We start from the raw sequence: 14,696 nt of genomic DNA, 5'->3' as shown, positions 1-14,696 counted from the left end.
GGAACAAGTAGTTGTAAATACGTGACATAGCTGTGTGATATAAATATTACTTTATGTAGAAAAGCAGCAGCTTTCCATTGCACAACAGGTGAAGTTGATGCAATGTTTATTGCACTTAGATAAGAAAAGAACAAAGCAATATTTGCACATCTTGTCTTCCAGGTGTCACTGGTTCTAGAGCCTCTGCCAGAACTGTATGGCACCAGCAGCTGTGTGCCAGCCACACAAGGAGGTTCAGATGCTGCTGCTGCTGCCCAGGGAAGCAGCAAGTCCCAGCTTCCTGCTCCATCCCAGCAGCCCAGGCACACCCAGGTGGCTGTTGAACAGGAGTCTGTTGACAACAGCAAAGCCACATCTCCTAGGTACCCTTTTTTCTTTTTTCCTCGTGACAAAACTGTGGTTTATTTTGCAGTTCACACAGAATTTTTAAGCATTGTCAGTTCACTTGTGAGTTATGGGGTGTTTCATCTTTTCAAACATGCATTTTATGGGAAATCCAGGATGTTGAGGGTTTCCAAGGTGACAGGGACAATTTCTTGTCTGACAGAAATTTGCTTTTTAGGTTGACTTAGTTCAAGTCAAGCAAGATCACACAAGAGGTGCCTCAAATCATCAAATCACCAAATAATTTGGGTTGGAAGGGATCTTAAGGCTCATCTCATTTCATCCCTGCTGCCAGAGCACCTTCCACTGTCCCAGGCTGCTCCAAGCCCCATCCAGCCTGGCCTTGGACATGGATGAGGCAGCCACAGCTTCTCTGGGTAACCTGTGCCGGAGTCTCACTGTGCTCCAGAAAAAAACTTTCTCCTGGTATCTAATGTAAACCTACCCTCTGGCAGTGGGGAGCTGTTCCCCCTTGTCCTGTCACAACGTGCTCTTGTAAAAAGATCTAAAAGCCTTTCTTTTGAAAAATCTTTTACTTGCACCTTGGGTGGGTCTCTCTGATGGTCTCAGTGGCAGGTGAGGAATCATTAAAATAATGATGTCATGTTTCCTTTTGGAGAATTTGCAGAGTTCTGAATCCCTTTACCCACGCCCTGGAGTTGTCCCTGAAATACAGTTTCATTTTTCCCTAGAGGAAAGGACCGTTTGCTCTACAGAGAGAACTCTGAGAACGCGAAGGACACCTTTCCTGCTCCTCGTGCCCGTGTGATTTCACCGGATGAGCATGTGGAAATGAGCCCTGAGAATCAGCCCCTGTCCTTGCCCACCAGCAGCGATCCCAGAGCGCCTCCCGGGGGGAGCACGCGCCTGCTCTCCGTGCGCAGCCCGGCTGCGAAGGACCTGCTCTCAGGTTGGTGTGCCGCTGCCTCCATCCTTTAGACTTCACTGCAAACAGCTCCCGGTGGTGTTTCGTCTGCCTGTCTGCGTTTCTGAAGGGAAAGAGAGACTTCACACCCTCTTGCTCCATTATTCCAAAAAGGCCTTGCCTTAAAATCCACTCTTGCCTGGGCTGGATTGGGATCGGCATCGGAGTAGGGCACGTTTCCATATGTGCTACCTTTTGAGTTCCATATTTACAGGAAAGAACAAAAATTAGACATCCTGAAGTGGCAGACTGCTCTTCCCTCAATTAGTCCTGCTTCTGTATCCTAAAAGTGCCCTTCAGTACCTGACCCTGTGTGTGCACAAATTCCCTGTAGAGTGGAGTGGGAGGATCACCCTCCCTGGCTCCCAGCTCAGCTGTTTTCTGGTGTATAAAACGTATCTGATCCCCAGTGCGCCAAGATCTCTTTTTAACAGCAGAAAACAGGTTTCTTTGACTGTAGCTGACACATTGATTGTGTCTACACGTGGCTTTTAAAAAGCACTTGAATGCTGAAATGTAATCCTTGTGCTTGTTTCCCAGCTCTCTTGGATCAAGGCAGTAAACTCCGTGATGCCATGGTTGTTTCTGCAATGAAGTCCAGCCCAGACATGGAGATTGAACTGAAGAAAATGTCTCATTTTATAGAAACAGACAATTTTATAGCACCAACAAAGTGAGTTTGGACTGGGGGAAGTGAGATTCAAGCTCCAGACCATAGATTTTGAGGCTTTATCCAGAAAACTGTAGATACTGAGATTCATAGGATGTGTTTTTGGGTCAAAGCAGCACATCATTCAAATGGGAAGTTAATTTCTACCTGTGAATAAATGCCTAAATTTTGTAAATTCATTCTAATCTTCATGTAGTAAGCCTTGATATAAGTATTTGATTTTAATTTAATTTCATAGTATATTTGTATTTAGTTAAAAGTTATTTCTCAGGGAAATATTACATTTTGGTAGGGAATAAGAGTAGTGCAAGACAGTGCAAGTGAAATGGCACTGCATCACAAGGAACAGTTTTTCGGAGAAGTGTACGTAATTGATGACCTAAATGCATGGTGTTTTCTTAGGAGAAAAGAAATTTAGATTTCTTGGTTTTCCTCTGGAAAAACGTGAATATTGCCTGTTGTTCTGTGATAACCAGAAAGCAATGTCATTGTCTTTGACAGTCAATGATGCTATTGCAAATTCAATATCAATGATGCTATTGCAAATTCTTTCTGCATAAACTATTTGTATTTGTGTTAAAGTAGATTATTTTGGACTTCACAGAAAAAACTGATAGACTGATTATTGGATTCATCTTGAGCATGCCTTAATGTCTTTATTTTTCCTTTTTCTGCTGTCTGTGCTTCCACTGCTGTTACCCAGGAGCCCAAAAGGCTTGAAGTCCAGTTTTGTGCCCATTCCTGAAGATCCCCATCTCTTTGGATCTGAAGTTTCAGGTCAGCAGTTTGACCTGAACTCTGAAGAAAGAGCAGTCCAGTTACTGTTGGGCAGGTGAGTGTGATGCTCTGGAGGCTTCTACAAAATTGTCCTTGTCTGACCATTTTGAAAAGATTTTAATATATCCATTTAATATGCATAGCAGGAGCATAAATGATGCTTCCATTGCATGAGTGTGATGCTCTGGAGGCTTCTACAAAATTGTCCTTGTCTGACCATTTTGAAAAGTGTCTCTTGACCCTTCAGGTTGTCCAGATTTTTGGGAATGTAACCAGTGACATTTTTGGGAATGTAACTTGACAGTGTGCAAGTGATGGAGGTGTTTTGTAGCTCAGCTTTAATGCATGATGACCTGGATAGCTCCAAGTCGCTTGGTGTGAAAGTGATGTCAGAAAGATTAACCACAATCTTTCATGAAACAGAGTTACTGAATAGTCCTAAGTGTCGTGGCCTAAAATACTGCATAAACTAAGCATGTAAAACAAATACCTTGTTTCTTGGGAGAAGAAGCACTCTGTAAATTAAAACTAATGAGAAACTATAGCTATTTTTAATCTTTCTCCAGATATTAAATGGGCCTTTTCCTCTTATTTTGCGTAGCAGGAGCATAAATGATACTTCCATTGCGTCCACATCTGCACCCTGAACACACAGCTTCTGGGTCAGATGTGGTTCAGAATTTATGGTTCATGTTTCTTGTGCCCTGCACTCATTTTTTCACTGTGGTTTATCACACAGTGATTATCTGCACTGTAGTGTTGCAGGTCATAAAATTATTTTAAACTCACAGCACAGAGGAAAACCTTAAACCAAACTAACCTCAGTTTGTATCTGAAGATACTTGTGTTTGCACCTACTCAGGTATAGCTTGGAAGTTTTTTTAAATCAAAATAAACTGTCCTTAAGTATTACTCCTAAAGCATTCCAGAAGTTATAAAGTAGTGAAGGGTAAAAATTGGAGGTTGATATTCATTGGTGTATTTTACAATGAAAATCATCAAAGCCTGGAATTGGTTGCCCAAAGAGGTTGTGGAATCTGCAGCTTCCAAGACACCCAAAATCCAGCGGTACAGCTTTTTTTGCATGCCTTCCCTTTGAGCAGGGGCTGGACTGGGTGACCTCCAGAGATCTGTTGTGACCCCGGCTGTCCCTCACTCCGCACGCACTGCGTTCCTGCGGGGGCAGAGGTGTTGTCCCCAGGTGACCCCCCAGGCTGGCTCACAGCCCTGCTCCCTGGGCACAGCTTGTCCCTGCTGGAGCCAGCACGGCCCCGATCCAGGGGGAAACGGGCAGCATTGTCCACGTGCCTTGGAGACCCTGAGGTGTGCTTCTCTCTCCTGTATCCACAGTGCCGATTTCTCCCCGGGGCACTTCTGGGATCGGACAGGCTCCCTGTGGGATTCTCTCTCCCTTGGCAGCGAGGTGTATGACAGTGAACTCGGTGATCCCCACTACGACCAGAGTCTGCTGGAGAAGCTTTTTTACACAGCTCCTGTAAGTGGAGATCCAAAGGGAAACGTGCGTTCCCTAATGTGCAGAGCAACCGAAGTTTGCACGATCAGGAAAACGACAGATTGCACTAATTTAGAGCTGAATGGGCATTAAGTATCATACAAATGTTTGTGAGTACATGTGCACGTTGCTTATAATTAATATGATTAAAAGAATAAAATCATTAAAAGAATATTGTTAAGACTACAAAGTCAAGCATCGAGTTTGGAAATTGCTGCGATTGAGGCTGTCCAGGGAGACTTTTTGTTTTTTAAATCCCTGAAATTTTGAGACCATTTTAATTGTTTCAGTTGATACAATGCACAAGTTGTTTTCCATTTATGTATTGTGACCATTATGGAACTCTCTGTACAATGACAATTAACTTCTTATTTATGTCCATTCTTTCTGCTTTAGAAATCTGATTCCAGTTTGAGCGATTTCCTCAGCGATGACGATGTTAAATCCTCAAAAAAAGCATCCAAGACAGAAACTCTCAAAAAAGGGGGCCCAGTGAATCCACAGAAGGATTTTCATGCCTTTGATCAGAATGTGACAGGAGCTAAACCCAGGTAGTTACATCAGTGACTTTTGTTCTGACCTCATCTAAACTGCATTCCCTTTTTTTCATATGGAACCAATAAAAATGTCCCTGAAGATCCAATTATCATGCCTATCTTATACAATACAGTTAATTTAAAGGTTTTGTGACTATTTTTTTTTTTCCGTTTTTGCTCCAAACAATTATTTCTGATTATTTTTCTGACTAACACTGCTGTTCTTACATCAGGTAAAATTCATATCCCCAAAGAAACCAGCACAAAAGCATTTGCAATTCAAGTCTTGCAAATTACACAAATGAGATTTAAAACTACGGCAAAAATCCTGCTCCTGTTCCTCTGCAGCAGAGATTTGTCTTGTGTATAACTGTATCATCTCCCTGCTTTTGTACATGGCATTAAATGAAGTTTTTCTTTTTGAAGATTTTTTCAGATCAACAATGTGTGGAACATGCACTTTAACTTGTCTTTTTTTTTAGTTATGGACCCCAGATATTATAAGATACTTGTTACAGAGAATTATAGAGACCACCAAATTTGTTGTAAAAATATGTTTTAAATGTATATTTTAGTGAACCTTGGGCAGTTTTTAAGTAGCATCCCGCCTAGCTACAATTCCCCCTTCATGTGGTCATGTCAAGAATGTTTCTGCAGTCCTGATCCTCAGTTCTGTGTCTCCAGCTGCTCTCCCACTGCTCCTCCAGAAGACCACAGAGAAATGTCTCTTCTCACATCCTTGGGTGCAGACAGGTTGGCATTGCTGCAGCGAGTACACCTGGCCAGAGTCACCATAGAAAGCCTGAAAATCCCTCCTGAGAGCATCCAGATCTCCCCCAGGAGGAAGGGTTTGCTGGGGAAGCCTCCACGGCCCATGTCTGTTCATAAGTGGTAAGGGGGACTGTTTCTTCCTGGTTTCTGTGCTGTGCCTTCAGGGGAGATTTCCCTGGGCTCTCCTGTGTAGCGCAGCTTCCCCAGGCTCTCCAGGCTTCTGAGGCTTCTGTTCCTCGGAGGGAATTGTATCCCACGGACTTGGGAAAGTTAGAGATGTGACTGATTTATCCTGATGTGGGCTCACTTGGGGCTGTGCCTTTCCCAGGGTTTTGGGGAGGTGCAGAATGTACTTTGTGCCTGGCAGTACGCTGAAAACAAAAGGGGATTTATTGGAGGAGAATCTGGCACATAGATAACCTGTGGAAGGAATTCATAGAGTGGGTGTTTCAATTATCCTAAAAAACAGGGTTACAGTCAGCTGTGAATCTGGAACTTGCCTGCTGTGTTCAGTTTCATGACTCACATCAGATTCTTGATGGACGGTGGTCACCCTTTCACTGTTTTATTCACAGCACCTTCTTTGTGGAGTACCACTTTCCTGTGAGAGTCTCCAAGGATGGAAAAGGACAGGTCTCCATAGCAACAGAAGCAGTTCGAGTAGCCTCAAGTAAAATCACAGATGGTGGTAAGAGCATCGTTTTTCCCCCTCAGATTTGGTTTTCTTGACTCCATCTCTTAGAAATTATTTAGTAGTGTGTTTCACATATTTCCTTTGCTGCCTGAAAACCACAGTGTGATTAGTTGCCGTGCTGCAGGTGGGGGAATGATCCTCTCAGGAAGAAGGAAGTGATTTTTTTAAATTATTTTTTTCTTCCCAGAAGAATTCATACTGGGATTTTCAAATTTCTTTTCCTAAGGAAAGAACAAGTTAGTAAGCCCATTCCTTCTTTTGAACATAATGCCAGTATTTTTTCTGCAATAGTGGGAAGATGATCAAGTACTTTTAGAAATACCAGAGATACTTACAGCCCAAATAAATAATTCCTCAGATGTGGAAGTATGTCATGTAGTATCCCCAGTAGCTCACATAATCTGCTGGATCCAGGGAATCTCCAGTCCTGTGCTCAAATCAGGAGACACTAATCTTTGTACTGAGACTCACCAGTGTTTGTATCCCTGAGAACAATTTCTGTTTCTATTCCCACTCAGCAGAGAATGCTGGATGCTCTCTGCCCAGTCTTCCCAGAACTGGAATGCCAGGGTGACTTTCAAATGCCTCTCCCATGTGATCATTCATTGGCTTTGCATCTTCCTGAGTGGCACTTGAGAGATTTTGAGTTCTCTTGGATATTTTGCATTTGTGGCCAGAGAAAACATCTGTTTCTTCTGAGCTTTTGTAATACAACCTTTGGAATCCAAAACTCATCCGTCCTCCTGCGGTTTGCCTTGTGTGGAGTCCACCTCTTTGGGACCTAGAAAAATAGATTATAAAATAGAAAATAATGTGAAGAAGACTTCAATCCATTATCCTGTAGCATTTTCCTTCCTGAGAGTTATGTCATTTATTAAATATGCCTAATGGGGAAGATTCCATAGCGATCCCAGACAAGGTGGGGAAGAGCAGGGCATCCGGCTGGAAATTAGCTTATGTGTAACCTGCATTTTTGTCATCACAGGAGTATTTCCTTATCCTTTGTGAGCACTGTTATTGTACTTCTTGTACTCCTTTCCAGACTGAATGCAAATCACAAATTGGTTCTGTCTCTGCTTGCAGATACTCCTGTTCTCCTGGAGCTGTGATTTTTCTTGCAGCTCAGCTTTGCCTCCCTCCAGAACCATCTTGAACTCTGTTAGTTGAAATGAGGCAGGGTGCTCCCACTGAGGAAGGGCAGCTCTTACTGCATGCTAGAATGGCAGAGACTTGGTGTCACCTGAAGTCTTTAAATACTGTTATAATGTTGGCTTATATTAATGTATTTAATAATTTATTAATTATTTTTATTATTTATTAATTCATAATCTTAATTTTGTCTGCTGGCCTCCTGCTGTTTGCTGGCCTTCAGAAATGAAAACCAGTTTACTTTGGCCTTTGTGTTAATAAACAATGCAGAATTAAATGATTGTGTTTGTAACAGAGCACTCTACAGGGGAAAGTTTATTTATGTCAAGTAATTTTGGATATTTGTTGCTCCTCTCTTCCTTCCAGTGGTGAAATTCCAGCAGCAGTCTGTGTTCCCTGTGTGGTTTGGGGGAAGGATGATGGAGCACTGGTGGGGCTCTGACCTGGCTTTTAAAATCTACATGAGAAAAAGCACACAGAAAAAGGTATTTACTACTAGTTGTTCCTTCTTTGTGTGTTGAAAAGCAAAGGAATTCTTTGCATTTCCACTTCCCCCAGGCACTCAGTGCAGACAGTCAGGTATTAGGAGGTGAAATGACATTACACTGCTTGCTGTTCAGTCTGCACAGAACCACAGAGTATTGTGAGGGACCCACAGCCTCACCCAGCCCAGCCCTGGCCCTGCACAGACACCCCAGCAATCCCACCCGTGCATCCCTGGCAGCGCTGCCCAAACACTTCTGGAGCTCTGGCAGCCTCGGGGCCAGGGCCATTCGCTCTTCCAGGCTTGTCCCTCCTGTCCCTTCATTAAAGGCTTTTCTGACATTGAGACTGGCAAGCAAAAAGAATTGTACTTCCCCCTTCTTTAAACTGATCTCTTGTTGCTTAAGCACATTGGATCAGTTATAAACGTTGTCCTTCAATGAGAACACAGCTCCTTTAGCAGTGTAGAATGAGTCCACGTGGATGCAGTTTATATCTGCACCCTGCCCAGTGTAAGGGACATAATGTGAGCTGTGAAAAACAGCTGTGACTTGTGCATTTTGGGCAGGAAAAGCTATATTTCTATCTCATAAGATTATTTGCATAACCATCTGCCTGTGATGAAGAAGGTGAGAGGGGTTAACTCAGCTTATGTTATTTTAATCGACACCAAGGATATCTGCTTTTCTTTTAATGAGGGAGTAAATTGCATCTTTCAGTATGGAAATTGTGCTCATTTACCAGGATTTAGGTTATTCAATTTTTGCATTAATCTGGAATTTTTTACAGTAGACTCCAGGAAAACTTGTCTTACTGTTCTAGTGAGACTTGAAATTGGAAGTAAAAGAGATTTCCCACATCCCTGTTGGTACAACTGACCTTGTGAGTGGGAGCCAGAAAGCTTTTTTCTTTTTCTTTTTTTCACAAAAATTCTTTAAATCTGATAGAAATCTTGCAAAATTATCTCTTTGCCTACCCTCAGCCTGTGGCCATTGGCTCAGCAACACTTCAGCTCTGCAGAGTGATTGAGGCTGAGCTGCTCAGTGTCAGCTGGGATATACCTGTGGAAAAAGAGGGAGATCACACACAAGTTGGGCCACTAAAGGTATGTGTTTTACCACCTCTAGCTTGGATTGTTACTAATTTTGGCTCCACACTCTTATTTTTAACTCCTCTTTTCTCTCTTTGTTTCAATTTACCAGGTCTCAGCTACAAAGGTTTGCAAGACCAGCATAAAATAACATGAACCATTTTTTATTCCTTAGGGGTTTGGGGAAATGTTTTGAAGCTCCTGCATGTCGAGGAATGTTGTCAATAAGCTGGGACTTGAATACAGAAACCACTCTACAGGCACATTTTGAGTGGCACATACTCAGGGCTTGGAGCTTTGGCTTCTTCACGTGTGGTATGAGCTGAGGTCTCTCCTGCCGTGGAGGCCTGGTCTTCCTTGTCCTTGTCACTTTAGGAATTATCTTCTCCAGCCAAAGTTTTATCAGTTTGCTCAGCTTCTGAATGAGAAGCACTAACAGTTTGAAGGATTTGACAGTTCTGAGGATAAACAGCTCTCTGTATTAGCAGGTGAAGGGTTAAGAATGGGGTGAGCTTTAAGGTCCCTTCCGACCCAGACCATTCAATAATTCATCTGTAATTGTGTGGTTTTGCCAAACTCCAGCCTGGACTTTATTTCTTAAAGCCACGTGTCTTTTATTTTACAGCAAAAGCTGTAGCTTGCAACCAGCATAATGCCTTAGGGCGAGTTCTGGAGCCAGAGGTGTGCTGTGTTTTCCCGAGTTCCTGTTGCATGCCTTGTTTGTGGATGGGGCACTCTGGCCAGCTCTGCCTTCCTTGCAGGTGTCCCTGCAGCTCGTGGCCAGCGCCGCTGCCGGGTCGGCTACGGCCGGGCACCCAGCCGCAGCTCACGCCGTGACAGGGGCCCAGCTGGGACTGCGGGAGCCCAGCAGGACGAGTGTAAGTGCAGAAAGCTCCACCAGGAGCCCCGAGGCCCCGCGGGGCCCAGCAGCGGGCGGCAGGGACGTCGCGCAGCCGCTGCGCCCGGAGCCAGCCCGGGATGAGGTGACGCATGTCACCCCAGCGGAGCAGGAGGGGTTACTGCTGCACGTGCTCCTGATGGTGCCTGATGGAAGGGACTTCACTGCTGAAGGCTCTGGGCTCCCCGGGTCCTGCAATGTGTATTTAAACTGCAAACTGCTCAGCACTGAGGAGGCGACGAGATCCGCTGTCGTCTGGGGCACAAGACAGCCTGCCTTCAATTTTTGTCAGGCGAGTGACATGTTCTCCATTTCCCACTGATAGAATTGTGGTGCTCCCCACTAACAAACACATTTTGTACTTAAGTTACTTTGATATACGTAGCAATGTCCCTGCTTGGCTCTGTTGAATGCACATTCAATTTTTAACTTCTATCTTTAAAAGGCACAATTCTGTAGACTGGAATAAAGTAGACTTAACAGAATGCTCTGCACTTAGCCAATACTTTACAGTGTATTTTGTGTACTAATTTTGCTTTAAACCTTTCAGGTGATGCCCTTTTCATTGACTTCCAAACACTTGGAGCGGCTGAAGAACAATGTCATGATTATTGAAGCGTGGAACAAGCTGGGAAGCCCTGGCTCTGACAAATTGCTGGGATTAGTGAAACTCCCTCTGCATCAGTTTTACATCTCGTTCAAGTAACCTTGGTTTTTACTTCCCCATTTTTTATTGGTTTGGGAAATATCCTAGCTGAAGCTTAGAGAAAGAAGTTGGTGATGGTGTGTGGGGGTTGTGTGGGGAGGTTCTGAGTTACACTTCATAGCAAAAGGCATTTTTGCCCTGCCAAGCTTCCTATAACCCTTTCCTACAGTGAGCAGGGTGTGAGTTACACTGTCCTTGTCCACAGATAGAGTGTGACAAATAAAGTCACTATGGTGCATCAGGGTTGGTGCCTGCTTAACTTGTTGTCCTATGATGGAATAAAACTAGAAGAAGTCAAAGTGACTACACAGGAGAATGAGGTGTGGCTTTCCATCAGTGATTTTACAAAATCTGACTGGTTGGGTTTGCCCCTAATCATGCTCTGCAGGGATCTCATAGGGATGCTGGGTGGCAAAAAGTCTCCAAAACCTTCATATTTTAATTGTGTTCTTATCCAATGGGATTTTCTAGAGTTCTTTGGTTTTTTTTGGGTTTAATCTATTGGCTTCTTGTTCAGTTAAGTAATATACCTGCTTAAAACAGTTTAAATTGCTGGAAATACTGGACAGAAGAAATTCTTCCTAATGCAAAGGATTTATTCCTTTTATTTTGGTCAGACCTAGTGGCATGTGAAAACCAGGTGGTGCTGGAGCTGACTGGTCACTACTTTGTTAGTTATTACTGTGTCATTTGTATCGTTTTTTCAGTAAGCCACTGTAGTTTATTTGTGTGTATCTTAGAATCCCAGAATGGTTTGACTTGGGAGGGACCTTAAAATCCATCCAGTGCCACTGGCACCTTCCACTCAACCAAGTTGCTCCAAGCCCCATCCAACCTGGCCTTGAATAACTTCAGTGTATGATTTTTACATCTTTCTGGGAGGCTGTCACTGTTCCTTCTTTTCTGCACAAAGGCACATAACTACCTCATAAAAGTATCATATGGCTACAGGGTGTTAATGGGAGTCTTGTTCCCACTCATCCCTTCCTTCACAGATCTCTAGGCTGGCTGATAGCTAATGTGCAGTCAGGTTTTGGGAAATTGTCCTTTGTCATTGCTGGAAATAACTTCTTGCACCCAGCAGCTCCTGGATCTCTGCTGAGTGAAGATGGGATGTGAGACAAATTTCAGAGGAACGGAGATAGACGGGTTTTTATCAGCTTTGAAAATCCCATCTAGAACGAGTTCTGTGTGATGCTGTTGTACTCAGATGGCTCATGCTCATGCTGGGGCTTTTTTGTTTGTTTTGGGATTGTTCTGCAGGGATGCCAGGGTTTCCCACCTGCTCCTGCAGGCTCAGTACCCAGTGGTGGCCGTGGATGGCCACGTGCCGGTGGTCGACGTCTTCACGGGCAGCACGCGCGGCAGCCTGCGGGTCACCCTGGCCATGGGATCAGCCATCCAAATCGTGGCACTGCAGAGGCTCAAAACTGAGGAAGGAATGGTGCCTCCAGTCACACAGCGTCCTCCCCACTCTCTGGACCATCCAGCTACAAAACCCACACTGGTATTTACTCTTCAGTACACCCCATTCTCGCTGTTAAGGACATGTCAAAAGGGTTTTACCAGTGAGTTCATTAACAGATGAATGATCCCAAATCTCTTCTTGAAGCTGTAGCCAGTTTTGTTATATTCTGCAAATTGTACACAGAATTATATTGTTTATACTCTTTTTTTTTTTTTACCAGCTTGCTCTCACTAGTCTTGACATTATTGCTCTTTTTATTGCCTTGCATATCCACTGTTTCTATCTTCACAAGTCCAGTAAAAACAAAAAACCAGCAAAATTACAGAAAATCTTAATTCTCACAGCCTTATTGTGGAGATTTTGCCACTACCATGGAGTAGGGTAGGTAGGAACTTTTATCTATGTGCTTTGCAGGAAAAAAATAATTTTCTTTCAGACTTTCAATGTTTCTGTAAACTGTAGGAGGAAAATGGTAGATAATTTCTCTGTCCCCCATCTCAGGCTTCTTAGATCCTTATCACATGTAATTGTTTAGATTGTGAAAGGTCTCTATGCTCATTGAATCCAACCACTAACCCAGCCCTGCCAAGGCCACCATTAAACCTTGTCCCCAAATGTTACATTCACATGGCTTTTGAGTACCTCCAGGGATGACTCAACCACTTCCCTGGGCAGCTGGTTGAAATGTTCTCAGTTTCCTAAAGTCACCCTTTCCACGTGGCTTTCCCTTTTTTTGTTAACAGTTGTACCCAAAAGGGGAGGACCTGATGGAGCATGTGTTTGAGATCCACGTGGAGGGTGTGAAGGGACTCGCTCCCCTCCAGTCCACGGTCTGGGGAGAGGCTGACTGCTACATCCAGTACTATTTCCCAGTTCAGGAGGCTGGCTGTGGTGCACTGCTAGGACCTGGACTGCATGAGGATGGTAAGTTTGTCTTATAATTTTGTCTTATTTAGATCATGGCTATAATTAAATACTATTTAGTCATGTTCTTTGTGCCTAAGAGGGGGCATGTTTTTATGAGCTTTCAAGCAGCCAATGCTTGTTTTCTTGGAAAAAACTGGGCTTGGGCTGTGTCACTGGATTCAAAGCCTTGTTTGTCTGAGGCTGGTGGCAAGTTCCCTGTGGAAAAAAGAGACCTAATTCCAAGTCTCTTCACATGGTACCTTCTGTTAAAGGTGCTAGAGGGCTGTGCCAGCTGGTCTGACAAAGATGCAGGAATGGGTCTGCAGGGAATAGAGAGATTGTACACAGTGAAATTCAGCAAGGGCTTTACAGGCACAAGCTTTTCAGGGTGCTCGTTTTGATCTCCACAACTCCCTGACAGGAGAGTGCAGCCAGGTGGGGATCAGGCTCTGCTCCAGGGCAGCAAGGGGCAGGACAAGAGGAAATGGCCCCAAGTCATGCTAGAGGAGGTTTAAGTTGAATATTAGGGAAGAGTCTTCATCAACAGGGTTATCAACCCCTGGCACAACTGCCCAGGGCAATGGTGGAGTCACCATCTCTGGAAATGTTCAGAAAGTGTTTGGATATGGCACTTGGGTACGTGATTTACTGGGTGGCCTTGGCAGGGCTGGGTTAACAGCTGGATTTGATGATCTTAGAGGCCTTTTCCAACCGTGACAATTCTGTGATTTTCATGGATACACCAGCAGAAGAGTTGCTTGGTTTAGATCACTAGGATTAACATAGAATGGGCAGGAACACCTCCCACTGTCCCAGGCTGCTCCAAGCTCTGTCCAGCCTGGCCTTGGACACTTCCAGGGATCCAGAGGCAGCCACAGCTTCTCTGGGCACGCTGTGCCAGGGCTCACCACCCTCAGGGGGAAGAATTTCTTCCCAATATCCAATCTAAACCCATCATTTTTCAGATTATAAAATAATATGTAAATAATTGTAGCTGTAGGAAAGAGCATAGTGTCGAGTGCTTTGCATCACCAATGTGTATTCCCACTGAAAAATGACAGCCAGTGAAATGGTTCCATAGTAAGTCCTGTGGGATTTCTATCCTGCCTCTTTAGCTGTAGTTCCCAGCCTGTGGCTCATAGGGTCATCGGGCTGCATGGATTGCTTGTAAAAGCTTTGTGAAGTGAAGCTCAGAAGAGCAAGCCTTGTCCCAAGAGGATTTCACTCCCTGTCCATGGGTCCTACCTCCTGTAGGATTGCAAGCAGAAAAAGGTTGAAAGCTGCAATTCCAACCATTTTTAACTAGTTCTGCTTGACTTCTAGGCATCACATTAAAGCCATTTAGAACAGCTACCACTTTGTGTGTCCCTGATCCCATCTTCAATGACGAACATCATCATTCCCTGTTGGTTCCTGCTGATGTCCCAGTCCAGAGGCTCCTGGTCAGTGCATTTATGGCACCAGGAGCAGCAGGAGGAGGAATGCAGTTTGAAGTCTGGTGCAGGTACAGAACAACGTCCCGTTCTTTGTAGATAGCACAGCAGTACTGGTAGAGGTACATCTGATCTTGAAAAACCTGCAGCTCTGGAATGGATATTTCATAATATTATTTAATAGTAGCTAAAAAAAATGGTAAGCTCATCAACATTTGGTGATAAGTATCTGCACTTAAAACCTGTACACCTTTTTCCCCACCAAGAGTCCTTATTACTCCTTTTTATAACTT

At 44.0% G+C, this 14,696-nt stretch overlaps 1 protein-coding gene across 2 annotated transcripts in view; it reads left to right on the top strand.

Moving 5' to 3' along the window:
* Positions 1-14,696, top strand: part of C2CD3 (C2 domain containing 3 centriole elongation regulator) — a 37,841-nt gene that overhangs the window by 1,323 nt on the left and 21,822 nt on the right. For both annotated transcript variants that reach the window (XM_041460381.1, XM_041460380.1), the window contains exons 3-17: positions 163-362; positions 1,077-1,294; positions 1,850-1,982; positions 2,683-2,811; positions 4,107-4,251; positions 4,666-4,820; positions 5,490-5,696; positions 6,152-6,264; positions 7,786-7,904; positions 8,885-9,007; positions 9,754-10,182; positions 10,441-10,592; positions 11,860-12,103; positions 12,808-12,988; positions 14,294-14,474. In XM_041460381.1, the coding sequence (XP_041316315.1) occupies positions 163-362; positions 1,077-1,294; positions 1,850-1,982; positions 2,683-2,811; positions 4,107-4,251; positions 4,666-4,820; positions 5,490-5,696; positions 6,152-6,264; positions 7,786-7,904; positions 8,885-9,007; positions 9,754-10,182; positions 10,441-10,592; positions 11,860-12,103; positions 12,808-12,988; positions 14,294-14,474 (2,729 nt within the window). The remainder of the gene's footprint in view (positions 1-162; positions 363-1,076; positions 1,295-1,849; positions 1,983-2,682; positions 2,812-4,106; positions 4,252-4,665; positions 4,821-5,489; positions 5,697-6,151; positions 6,265-7,785; positions 7,905-8,884; positions 9,008-9,753; positions 10,183-10,440; positions 10,593-11,859; positions 12,104-12,807; positions 12,989-14,293; positions 14,475-14,696) is intronic.

This window comes from Pyrgilauda ruficollis, unplaced genomic scaffold, assembly GCF_017590135.1.
Source record: "Pyrgilauda ruficollis isolate IOZ18807 unplaced genomic scaffold, ASM1759013v1 scaffold143, whole genome shotgun sequence".
NCBI lineage: Eukaryota > Metazoa > Chordata > Aves > Passeriformes > Passeridae > Pyrgilauda > Pyrgilauda ruficollis.
Note: the sequence above shows the minus strand (reverse complement) of the source record. Positions and strands in the feature narration are given on the sequence as shown.